At 30.8% G+C, this 14,104-nt stretch overlaps 2 protein-coding genes across 4 annotated transcripts in view; both read left to right on the forward strand.

Annotated features, from left to right (window-relative positions):
• LOC108549583 (keratin, type II cytoskeletal 1) overlaps positions 1–947 on the forward strand; it is a 4,989-nt gene extending 4,042 nt beyond the window's left edge. For 2 of the 3 annotated variants that reach the window (XM_017903052.1, XM_017903053.1), the window contains exons 5-6: positions 608–661; positions 755–947. In XM_017903052.1, coding sequence (XP_017758541.1) covers positions 608–661; positions 755–761 — 61 coding nt within the window. In that variant the 3' untranslated portion in view covers positions 762–947. Of the gene's footprint in view, positions 1–607; positions 674–754 lie in introns of all 3 variants that reach the window. The other variant, XM_017903054.1, reaches the window with a different exon arrangement.
• A 9,923-nt stretch (positions 948–10,870) lies between these two features.
• LOC108549576 (uncharacterized) lies at positions 10,871–14,098 on the forward strand. The gene is made up of 4 exons (XM_017903029.1): positions 10,871–10,958; positions 11,584–11,717; positions 12,231–12,479; positions 13,529–14,098. The coding sequence occupies exons 1-4, from the start codon at positions 10,877–10,879 to the stop codon at positions 13,937–13,939; spliced, it is 876 nt and encodes a 291-aa protein (XP_017758518.1). The 5' UTR covers positions 10,871–10,876; the 3' UTR covers positions 13,940–14,098.
• The last annotated feature ends 6 nt before the right edge of the window (positions 14,099–14,104 follow it).

Raw genomic sequence — 14,104 nt, forward strand, 5'->3', positions numbered from 1 at the left:
AATATTTTTTAATATTGATTAAAAAATCGATGAAGGTAACAAATATTTTCATAAATTTGTTTCGCGAACTCACTTTCTATGCTAATAAGATAATCTCAATTTTCACTTTTTTCAATACTGAGTCATTCGTAGAAACAACCTTTTTCGTGTTTTAGAGTAGATAACTGTTTTTCGATAAGTATTATCACCAATCTAGATCACAGTCTGAAAAAAAAATATAAAATTTAATTTCAAATTAAGAAAATTGACTTTGAACTGCTTGCAATTACAAACTGGGTAATTCTGTGAAGTAGATACCTCTTTTGATACAAAGTTTTCTTCGATTGCACAAAATTGCACCCAATTGCACCGAATTTAACAGAACTTAGTCGAATATCATATCTGGAAAATATTTTCTCATCAGAACATATCGTAAAGGTCTATATATACCCAGTCCAAGTGAAGATCAATCTAAATTTCTCAAGTAAAAAGAAAGAACGATGGTCAGTGGTGTATCTGTTCTGGAATATATTTAAATGAAATTAGCATCCACGTTGACTAAATTGCAATAAATATATTATTGTATAAAATAGCTGATATGACATCTTACCATTATTCTTCGTTTCAGTGGTGGCAGTGGGCAGGCATATGCCTCAGCACAGTCGAAAGCAGTAGCTTATGGGTAGATATAAAAGTTGTATTCCTTATTCAATTAAAATTTCAATAATCGCGTTTTCGTTACGACCAAGTATGAAACAATTTTCTTGGTTTTCAGGGGATGATAAGAAGACGAAGTGCCGAGGATGTTACATATATGCCGCTCCAAAATGATGGCAACGACTGGGAGAAATTTGAAAACGTGTTCGAGGAATCGCATTAATTTGTTACGATGACGTTCGTCATTTTGATCGGTGATTTGCGTAACATGTATCAAGCACCAAATAAATGAAAAAAAAATGGTAAACAGGTTTCGTGTTAATAAAAGCTCAAGACTCATCGCGCTATTCGAACGCAAGCGATTTCCAGGAAATAATCGCGGGTTTCATCCGTGATTGATGTCCATAGTTAAAAGGGGAGAAGCGCAACGCGTTAACGAGCATCATTTTACATGCTGTGTGCATTGCACGTTGGCTTTAATGCGTGTCGGTCTATTAATTTCCACGATCTACGAGGTACCTGTATTTACGATAATCAGATAATCGATTACATGTATCGCGCGATTTTGAATTCGCACCAGTGTTCACCTTGAGAGGCTGTTGCCACTCGCGGAAGAAAATTTAATGAAATGAGGAAAAATCGGGGCGATTTTTCGCCATTCGACCCGAACGAAGACCATAAAGTAGATACCGAGTCGTGGTAATTAACGGAACAGTGATCGAAGAACGAATTATAATTATCTCGGTGCAGTTGTAACTCGAAGCGAGATAGTGAGCCGAGTACTATTGCTAGTATGATCCGTGATAAAGTAGAAGACCGGTTTAATTACTTCTTCGATATCTCGACCCTTCATTGAATCCCAGCGAAGCTAGGACGAAGGTATTCCTCTGTGAAACTTCGTTTATGTACGTGCGGGTTGCTCGTTTATTTTTCCCTGAAGCATACGAAGTGTATTTACTCGACATCTTCCTTTTAATCTTGCATTAGAACTAATTATAAATGAAATTGGAAGGGAACTGTACTCCGATCGCTTTGATAGCTGCTGCCATCTTAATAATTCAATTAAAAACTCTCCCATTATTAAGAGACAACCGTGTACTTAATTTCCTGTTATTAAAATACAGTTGAATTTTTGTAGCAATTTCCATGTTATTTCAGTATTTTTTTCCTAAAATAGTACCAATAGTTTAATAATCACTGGTATCTTCTTTTGTTAAACTGTAATGTGTAATTTGTAATATGTAATGAGATTAATATATTATAATATGTGTACATTGATATACGTTCACTGATATGTTATAATATTGTAATATTATAATTTCATTATATTACATGATGCATACTAAACTGTAATGCATAATAGGTTATATATTATAATATATATCCATTCATATAATGTAATTAATATATTGTAATCTTGTCATATTATAATTATGCATATTACATTATATGATATATACACAATATTAACACAGGAAGATTATGTTATATTTATTTTAAGTTTCTAAATTGATTATATATTATAATATTAATATAATATAATTATATATATATTCATAAATATACTTTAATTAAATATTATAAAATTGTCATATTATAATTTTATTATATTGTATGGCATATATAGTACTAACACATTATAATATACACCCATCATTATAATGTAATTGATATATTATAATAGTATCATATTATAATTATACATGTTACTATATGATATATACATAACATTAACACAGGAAGATTATGCTGTATTTATTTAAAGTTTCTAAATTGATTATATATTACAATATTAATATAATATAATTAATATTTATATATACATCAATATACTTTAATTAATTAATATTGAATAATATTGTTATATGACAACTTTACTATATTGTATGACAGATAATACTAACTCATAGTACATTGTAATGTATAATAGATTATGTGTTATAATATATATGCATCAATATACTTTAATTAAATATTATAAAATTGTCATATTATAATTTTATTATACTGTATGACATATCATAATACCAACGCATTATAATATATATCCATGCACATAATGTAATTGATGTATTATAATATTGTCATGTTATAATTATACATGTTACATTATACATTATGTTGTATTTATTTTGACTTTCTAAAAAATGTTAAATCCATTTTAAATTAATGGTATGTAGAGTGGAACTGCATCCGTTCAAATACTAAGAGCAGACACGCAGATAAGTGGGTTTGTTTAATCGAGAACGAACTAAACTTTCGTCTCAATAAATGCAGTTCTAATGTATTCCATTTTAACTGATAAGCAATCATATGTACACGTCAATCTATTTACGACTCATAGTAATCTCCAAAGGAACGAAATCGACGACTACGCTCGGACCTAAACACGTCATGTATATTTATAGGATAATAATTAATGTCACACGCGAGGTAAATCACGAGCGAATAATTCCACGCGTCAAAGATTGATAGATAGCATAATTGAATTTCATGTAATTATTGAAAGAAGCGAATATGATGTTCCAGCGTTTGCACGCGACTGTATCGTTCGCTGTATACATCTTGCAAGTAGCAAGTCCGTGCTGTAATTATGGCGCGAGTTGGGTGAACATAACGGTAAAGTTTCGATTCTTTTCTCTATTTTTCCGTGGCCGTTGGGAGGGAATGAGTACGCGTGCGCGTGCGGAACGAATTCCGCGCCGAAACGAAGTCAAATCTCCGAGACTAGGTTATAGTTCTCTAGCTGCTGTGAATCTTTCGATCCGTTTCCGTGCTGTCAGATTGTCCACACGTAATTAAATTCTGTTTTTCATATCTCTCCTCGAACAGTAATAACTATTGCGAGAGTTCGACGAACTTAAAAAGAAAATCACGAGGAAGGCGAGTTACTGTTATTTCAGTTTCGCGGATGACTAGCTTGCTTTAAATTCATCTCATCGATGCATATGAAAAAGCTGAACGACTTTAATAATGGTTCCAATAATTGCAAGATTGGTGTGACAGTGGATAAAATTATTCTGAAAATAATTCTAAAAATAATTTATAATAAAAGAGAAACTAAGAAAGAATTTATAAAAATTCATATCGTATATAATAGAATACATGTATATAGAATGGAAATTATGAGTAGTTGTACCTAACAAATGAAATAGTTATTAGGGTTAATGAATAAAATATTGTGAAAGGAATAGAAAATAATAAGGATATATTGAATTATGTAGGTTAAGTAATTAATAAAGGTCCATGTAATATTTTATAAAATGTCGATATTTGAAATAGTAATTAATAAATATTAAACGTGGTTATTTATATCTCAAATCCTATCAAATATTTGTATTGTATTATATAGGTTTACTTCAGAATTTTCATTCTTTATAAAACGCATCTTTGCTCAAATTTTATTATATATATAATATTATATAATACAATATTACAATTATTAATGTTGTAATATATATGTAAATCTGTTTATAATAATTTCTTTCTCTTTAATTTGTACCATATGTATTTCAATTAATTACTTTTATTTTATTTGCTCTGCTATTAACATTCCACTTATATATTTTCAGTTACATCCCAGTTATGTATATTTTAAATCTGGAGCACAGGTATATTTGCATTTAGCATCAGGATGACCAACCAAAATTTTCGTGCTGTACACTTTTTATTAACAGAATTATTGAAGAATAAAAAATATGAAATATTAAGTTATTTTATCATGTACAGGTAAGTAACATAACAACCCAGTTACAGAAGGCATAATTTATGAGACAATGAGAGAGTTTCCCAAAATGTTAAGGCTGTATCGCATTTAATTGACAGATTGATGGAGATTGGACGGCGGATAGCAGGAAACCAAGTGAAAATGTGGGTCTGCAGGTCGTTGAATACTCAGTGACTTCCATCAAAGTCTCAATCATGAGTAGTGCTTTGCCAATCTTCTTCTTCATCTTCTTCTTCATGATCTGCCAGTATTTTCCGGTCGTTGACCGTCGCCGACGGCAAACGGCCCTCGAGGTCTTCTGGACGAGAAATGCAATGAGGAAAAACTGGGCGAACAAGGGGCAAATCGTAAAAACTTACTCCGACCAGTGAAATAATCAGACCTCGGTTTCTCCTTCGATCTCTTCGAAAACATCCTACCTGTATCAAAATTTTGTGTACGTCATGTCACAGACTCGAAATTTCCTTTTTTCTTTCTCTTCTCATGTCGAAATTTACTTATCTATAACGTAATTTGAACAAGAATTAAGTTAAGCAAAATTATTCTTGTATTGATTTTCTGCACTATCATTATCGCTAAAAGTACAGAGAATCAATGTTTTTGAACAAATTTATCGACTACAACATTTTAATTTGACTATTCTATTGATAAGCTAGTGATCTATTGATAGTTATTATTTAAACTAATTTATTTAGTTTATTTATTAGTTAAGTTTCAAATTGAAATTTTGTTAAAATAAAAATTCAAAGACTATGGTTATTGGGATGAAAAAATAATGATGATTAATCCTCATTCTTTGTGGTGTAGTTTTATTGATAAATATAATTAATCCTGCAAAGCATACTTTACGATAAGTTTGATACTTTGCATTATATAAATAAACTGTTTGAAAACTAATTATTTAATAATCATTTTACTTGGCTCGAAGTTATTTTTAGATAAATATACGAAATTATTTTAAAATAATTAAAAATAATTAATTATTTCATTGAAATAAGAAAATAAATTTTCTTCGATTTAGTTAATTATATTAATCAATATTCATCTTTATGAAATTAAATAACTTTTGTTTCATTTCTTATTTGGTAGGAAAAAATATTCATACTAATGTATTCATTACATATGCAAATTATATATTAAAAATTATTTGTAAACTGAGATAATTAAAATAACAAATTGCTTTAAAACGATTTATTTAAGCTCAGAGTAAAAGAAATTTAACCTTCATAAATTATTCATAAGATGAAAAAATTAAATTAGTTAAAATGATTCATGATCCTGAGTTGCTACATCTTATTTTTATTCCGATTTAAATTTTTAACTCCTACGTATATAGATACTTGCATATCATTTAATTAAATCGCATATCAAAAATATAACAACTCGCGAATTTTCCATACGTATATTTATTAAATGAAGACAAAAACTTATTTGAAATATAGATCGACTTCTCTCGATTGGATTATACAAATGCGTGATTAATCGTTTTCTATGAAATCTATACCTCGCATTTTCACTGCCACGTATCAACGATTGCCCCCATGAATAATTTATCCAGGTAATAAGCTGGGCACGGAACACGCGTGTTGAGTTCACTCTGGCTTTTATTCATTGCAGTATCGAGTCGATAAATTCGATCGTTTATGAGATTAATTGGTTTTCGTTAGGTCAATGGCTCATGTAGTGTGTAGATCTAAACAGGAATACTGCTGACCTAGTTTATAATCCGTTACTTCAAATAGATTTTTTTTGTCACTGGTAATACTAAAATCCTTAGTTAATACATTACTAATATGACATTCGAGTAATATACAACGTAGTATATAATTTGATTCGTCATTTTACTCCTATTCATTATCGTATTATTTAAATTAGTCAATAATAAATGATTGAAAATAATCGATTTTATTATAGAAATAAAACTACTTATTTTTATACCTTTATAGGTTAAAAGATTTAAGGGTTCCTCTGAGGATCTAGAACATATACCAAAATTAGAATAAAAATTATTTGAATAATATTTAATAATATCTTAATAATAATATAATGTAAATAATGTAAAATATTTAATGACTCGGCGCTATTACATAGGTGCACTGGTTGCGAATTTAAGGAATTATGAAAAAGATAGGTTACAGGTGTATATACTGTAGCGTAGGTTAGTATCTAGATAAATTACCATTTCAGGTATAAAAGATATTGTTTCTATATTTCTAACATTCTTAATAAGTATATTTTTATAATAACTTTGTTTGAACTTTTAATCAAGACTAATTTATCCGAAATATATAAAATGCACGATACTTCCATTCTATTTTCATATTCATATATATGTATATATGTATATTTGCATGCATACTCACGAACTATAGTTTCCAATGTTTCGTTTTTAGTGGTGGTCGTCTAAAATGACAGTATAATTCATAAATTATATTATCATCGGTCAATACCAATACGCATGTTACCTCGCAGTCACGATCTATTACGCCGAACGATTTATACAACTGTCGTCGAACTTTTAGTATTTTCACATAACGCAGACATCAGCAATCTAAATGCTAAACTGGTATCGTTCTGTGCTGTTACTTTAGAAAAAGCATCGACTATAATTGCACACAAGATAAGATACAAGTTGTATAAAGTGAAATATTGTTGGATCGGTAACAACGATTTTTATAAAGCGTCAATTTTCCTTTTATGTATCTCGAACCAGGGTGACTTAAGTTTGTTGGCGATTACGGAACGACAAGGCTTTAATTTAATCCTCAGCAGTTTTTTAGGGTCGTAAACGAAACCGGTTGCATCCAGCTGGAATATACATAGAAAACTCTAACCGCTAGAACTGTACCTACACGTTCGCACGAGGATATTTCTTTTCGCGAGAAACTCCTGAGAAATCGCGTCCAGTTCGCATGGTGGCGCGCGTTAAAAATTCCAATTCAAGATTGGCGTAGAATCGATAATGCAGTATTCGATAAAAGTTTCGCTTAATAACCGTCAGCGCAGTAGGATCGTTCTGTTTGGCAATTGTAACAGATCTAGTGACGCCATGTTGCACAATACACGTTTGACACGAAAATAAGTAAACAGTGATCAAATTATACTCGCTTGAATTAAGAACGCGTGAAAAATGAACGAGTTGTTCTCATCGTAGAGACCATTCGAATACTTATCTCTTTCTATCTATCTTTACTCGAATCTTACTTTCTATTCCGTATTTATATCCTACAGAAAACAAGACAGAAATCCTTTTCGAAATCCCAAACAAGCATGGTCAAAGAATTAGGTATGCGATGTAATGTCTGTGATATATGCTCGTACAAAAATATCAATTTTGTAATCAATTTGCGTCAGGTATGTCATACATCAAATGATAACACATTTAATAGATATGTAATTATTGTTTAAACGACAAGTAGCATTTATATGAAACCGGTTTTCTGCAGAAATATTCCTTAACGTTGGCTTGAATCGAGGTGAGTAACTTACGTTATGAAGATGCCTATGATTTCGCAGGTAATATACTTTTTTCCCCAAAAATAATATTAAAAGCTAATACAAACGACCCACTAAACCAGAAATCTAACTGTGTCAATAGGCAAGATTATGCATGCATACACATCCGGCAATATAGCATCTAGTAGCTCATCACTTACGCCCTTCTTCGACACGTACAAGCGGAAAAGGGGACGTCGATCGATGATGATACACGTTGCTCGCGCTGACTGGTACATACAAGCATTGTAAAATAGAAAGTGACGCAACTTTTTAAGCCTGGAGTAATTTTCTTAAATTTTTTGATTGCAGAAAAATTTCGGAACTCTGGATCACGCTACTTTATCATGGTATAAACTTCGAATACATGTTCTTACCTCACATTTTAATAATGATTAAAACAAATTTTAATAGTCCAATGAAAAAATTTACAGTTGCACGTCAGTATTAGAATACTGAAGAAGATTATCCTTCTTATGTATAACGGTATTAGGACAGATTTAATATAATAGAAGATTTCCGTTTAATCGTAATTTTTCCGCTCGCCTTGAACATAAATAAAACGGTAATGTTTTGCAAAGTGAATTGATAAATGTAACATGAGTTAGAAAGTGAAATATATATATGAGTTATACCTATACCTATTGCTATGCACGTGTGCTGTGAAAAGACTTTAAGGCGAACGCGTGAGTTCTACACATTGCATGGTGGTCCTGACCTTTCGTTCAGGATACACTGTTGCCCCCGGGCTTATTCATTACAATAAAACTACGTTGAAATTAAAGAAACAGTTGATTCTTAGAATCATATAGCACTATTGTGCATAATTTTACGGGAAGAAATGAAGCATAATTGCAGTAACGAATAGCAAACTAGCATAATAGTTTAATGCGTTACAAAAAAAAAATAATTCAGTTTAATGTAAAAATTATCATATGTGTGAATATTAAGTAGCATACAATACACAATATAAAGTATACAATATGTAATATTCAGTGTACAATAGCAACATAAAATGTATAGTAATATTAGAATAACGTATTATTTAAGAAACATTTTTCAAGAGGAAAATCAAGAATCTTCTTGTAAAATCTGTTTGTGAAAAATTTAATTAAGCTTTGTTAACAGAGTTTTAACCGTATGATTTCTTACAATTAATATTGTCAGATTTTTAGTTAAGGATTCCAGTTTAAAACATGTCTGGAATAATATAACATCTCCCATAAAGATACAAATAGTCTTAAAAAATGTATGAGAAAGATAAAGATTGCAACTAATTTATGATTAATGTTACTAAATTACTGTTTATACTTTATAATTGACTAATTGTAATGCTTCATAAATACCAGAACTAAGATTCTTTTAATTACACAGCATGTATTTGTGCACTTGCTTCATGACTTGCATTAGTATTATTGTGATACTAATTCTTTGACTATAAATGTAATTCAAAATCAGGGGTTCATCGCCGGTATCAAAATTTTCCACATCTTTTAATTAACTGATTCATTATGCGAATTAATGTTCACTGGACATAAAGACAAATAGAATTTTTAAAAATACATTTTAGACAATTTATGATATCCGCGAAATAATGAGATCCAATATGATAATTATATATAAATATTTGTACGTAATACTCATAACGGATAAGTTAAATTAACTACCTATTGACGAAATCATAGCACAAAAACATAAGGTGGTAACACGGAAAAAATTGATCGAAGGAGACAACATCAGGAGACAAAAAAGCAATAAGCTAACGGGAGCTACATGTCTGTACGAGTGTTAAGTACCTTGAATCGTATTTAAGCAAGTATTCAGTATTTACCCTGCTTGACGTCATTTTCTATTTGAACATCCTTTTTGTTACTTCACTAAAGCAACATGAATTATAATCCTTTGTAAGGTAAAATACAGCATAGGTAAATGTAAAATTAGTAATTGACAATATACTATATGTATTACTCATTCCCATTTACATCTCTTATTAAATATGCGAACGGGGAAAAAGTAAAAACATCAATTTTTATTATAAAATAGCGAATCGAATAAGCTATATGTACTTCCGCGAATATGCTTTTAGACTATTATAGGAATTTGAAAATAAGATTCAAATTCATTGAACGTGTATAAATTTCATAAACAAGTTTCAGCAAATGAATTTACAATTACAATTTATCAATGTTTATCGTACGTCGATCAGTCCTGGCCTTCGATTCGTAAGATTTACGCACTATCGATCCTCGAATCGGACTCACTTGAACGATCAGGAAGAAGAGGATTCAAGGTCGAAGATCTCTGGCAGTCTCGCGGGGTACGATTACCTGTGCGAAGAGATCGAATCTGTTCTTAACAGCGGCGCACTTCGCGAGCGAACGAGCATGCGAAGTTTCCTTTAACCTTCCTTTAACTAAAACCTCGGGTGTTGATCCTTCCTGAAAAATATTCAAGACGTATACTTTCGATGGAAAACCTTTATAAATTATTACAAAAAATTAGAATCATCGCGTTGTATACATACACGTGTCTGGAATATTTTTTCGCCTTTTTGAGGTTAACTAAAAGCATATACGATAAATGAGAGGTTAGCAACTTGTAGATTTTTGACAATGTAAATTATATAATGCATTATTGGCCGATTCCTTTTTAAAGTAAGACCAAACCATCGATATTCAAGGACACCAAAGTGTTTTCGTAAAACAAACAGCTGGGTCTATCGGTCCCTTTTTCAATGAAATAAAATCCTCGCAGCAGGATGAAAACCAATGCGGTTAAATTACAGAGCCCGGTTCTATACCGATGGATTTCTTAGAAAGCAGTATGAGAGTATCCCAATAGGCATGGTTGAGTCGTCTCGATTGCCGAAAGTAAAGGAAGATTTGACTTTTTGCTTCGATATTAACGGAACGACGTTAACCCCGAGGGGCCACGCCATAGCACAGGCCGAAGGGTAAGAGGGGAACGTACATATAAAGGAGAGAGCCCCGTACTCCAGGGGCTTAGTACCGTTCAAAGATGCAGGCTGCTGAGATGATGCGTGGTACCAGGGCCGTCTACGATCTTGTGTTTCTAGTATCTCTCTCGATCGCTTATGTCCGTGAGTAAAAGGAATTTTTGAAATTCCCGCGTGAACGAGCGTGTATACAAATCTACATGGTGCTTGTTAAATTGCTACGAGGACAAGTGTTAAGTTGTTGTTGTGCGGCTTCGATGTATTTGTGATTGATTAGCGGTCGAATGATTAATGGAAATCATCGATACGATGGAAAGCAAGTGTACATATATAGACGAAGTAGCTAATAATGGGGAAAAGTGTGTTGAATATTTGTCTGAATATAAAGTTTCTTCAGTAAAGTAGAGTTAAAAACTAATCGACCGAACGATGGATTGACGTTTATGTCTTGTACAATATATTTTATGTTGGTTCATAAAATCTGTCCACCGGTTTGTTATTCCATACGGTATACAAAAATAACTCCTCATATATATGTCATTTATCAAGTGTTTATATATACTTATTGAATGTCTCATTAAATTGTAGTAATAAATCGATTTGCAATTATGGAAATAAATTATACAACCATGACACGAGTATCTTCTATAATAAAAGACTAATGCACGCTGTCATCGCATTACGATCATAAATTATCATTCTTTAAAATCTGCCATTTGCTTTATTCCAGTTTCGCTTTGATTTCTAACTCGATCCTAATTTCTTCTAGATTCCTTTCCACTTCAAGTATTACCTAGCATCCCTGGCTATATTCCAGTTTACATAAGGCATGGTAATCAGCCATTGGAGGAAATAAATCCTGCGTTAGCCGAGGCATTTCACGAAGGATCGAGCTTATCTAAGGTAACCTAATTCACTTCGATAACTTAACGATAAGTAACACACGGTGTATACGTGTAACCTATAAATTAGCATAAACAAAGAGAAATTGTGACCTGAGAGAATTACAAACGAAATATTTACACGGTAAATAATACAATTCTATAAAATAATTTTCCATTTATTAAAATAATATTTAACGCAATACTGATATTGCTATAGCAGTATAGTACGAATAACATAACTAGAAATAATAATAACTAGATAATAATGACTAGAAATAGTAATAATGATAGTAACAAATGTAATAGCATAAAAATATGTCAGAAGTGTTTTTAATTTATCTTAAAAACTGTTGATTTTTAATTTTAATTAAAATTAATTTATTTATTTTAACAATATTATGGAACTGATTTTATAAACATGTAAATTTTTGTCAAGTATTTGATATTGTAATGAATAGTCACAGTACAATGATCATACCCGAGTATAAATTTGTAAAATTTCAAAATTGATTTTTTTCAATGACTATTACAGAACATCGATTTAGATAATATTTCTGATTCTTCGAAAATTAATCCCGAAGAAGATGAAGTGAACAAGTATAATAGATATCCAGTACACATTAGACAAGTGAACAATCGTATCGTTCCTAACGACGAGAAGGATAAGAGTTCGATAGATGAAGCTGTAGAAACAAAGGAATCGAAATCAGACGCAAATGTGAACAAAGAGAAGCGTCGAGAAAAGCAGACGCGGAAAATAAAACCAAAACCCGCGGTTAAAGTATGGATTTAATTTACTTCATATTTCGCCGTGCATTTGTTAAATAAGCATTGTGAAAACAAATATTTATATCCGACATTAACGAATCATTCAAAGGTTAAGAATGCATAAATGCTTTGTAAATTTTAATTACTTCTTCTCACCTTTTATTGTCAATTTAATAACCAACCATTGTTATCGTTTATTAACTTCATAATTTTCGTCACCCAAAGATGGACATTGCTTCATGCTTGTAATGCATACTTTGACAATGGACGATACGGGGATAGGAAAAGATATTGCCATCTGGTCGAAGACTCTGCAGTAATTGCTTTTATGTCCCATACATTTTCACCTGATATCTACATAAATGGCTAATCTAAGAGAGAAACCGATGACTCATTAAATCGCTTGTTCTTTACATTTGTTGTATCATAATATATTAATAGCAGTAAACTAATATCTTCAATAATCATCTTCAATAACTTAAGGAACAAACTGAAGGAAGAATGAATTCTTGTCAATTGCTCATCATGAATTGTGTATTTACATATTTATATATTACATACCTGCATACAGGATTATTATTTTCATATTAAAGACAGGATATAATATATCCTAAAAGAAAATTTTTTTAATTATTTTATTTTTAAATTGCTACAAGATAATTCCAATTTTGAGAAACTAGAATATTAGATTTATGAAAAATGTAAATTAAATATTTACAGATTCTCCAGTTTAGATCGTTTTCAAGTAAATTTCCAATAATTGTAAAAAGGGCATGTAAATTTTTTCATTGAAATTTTTAAAATTAAATCGAAAATTAGCAATTGACAATTACAAGTTAGCGGATATAAAGTATTGCAAAATAAAATACAATTTTTTTTTAAATATTTTTATAAATTCTATGAATATAAAGTATGTAATTAAATTTTCAGTGTTTTCATTCATAATTTTCAATTTGAAAGATATATTTTTGATTTCATTTAAGACGTAAAATTTATCATCCTGATCAAAGAAGGAAATATACGATACAGATGTATGAGTAAAACCACCATTTTGTTTTTAAGGTTAAGCCACTAACCGAAGAAGAAAAAGAAGCTCTTGAAAAGTATCAAATTGATGTTGGAGAGGATATAAAAATTTCAAACGATATGCATGATTCGAATTTGCATCTCTATGAATCGTCATCAGACAAATCCCGTTATAAGAGTAACGAACGAGCTTTTGATCCAATTATAAAAGTCGATGAAATTATTACCGACGAATCAGATCAATCTAATTTGCACCTACCTAAGGATAATTCGCAACTTTTCGCTGACGAAAGTCCTCCTCCATCTGCAAACGATGAACCACCTATCAAGGAACAACGTCTACCGAATGTCTTATCTAATGTGCAAAAGTTAGTTGCTTCTGCAGAAATATTGAAAGCAGAGAAGGAACGGACAGAAAATCAATCTTTAGAGGAGAAAACAAAATGAAATTAATGTACCATTTATAGTGAGACTTATTTATAACTATATGAATAGTGTAGAATTTTGTGATACAACTTGTCTAATGGTTATTAAGATTCAACTGTTTATTATCAAGTGTTACAAATGAAATTACATTACTGTGTACTGTTGGTCTATGAGAATTACACGACG

The sequence above is a fragment of the Eufriesea mexicana genome, unplaced genomic scaffold (genome assembly GCF_001483705.2).
Source record: "Eufriesea mexicana isolate 0111107269 unplaced genomic scaffold, ASM148370v2 scaffold2087, whole genome shotgun sequence".
Lineage (NCBI taxonomy): Eukaryota > Metazoa > Arthropoda > Insecta > Hymenoptera > Apidae > Eufriesea > Eufriesea mexicana.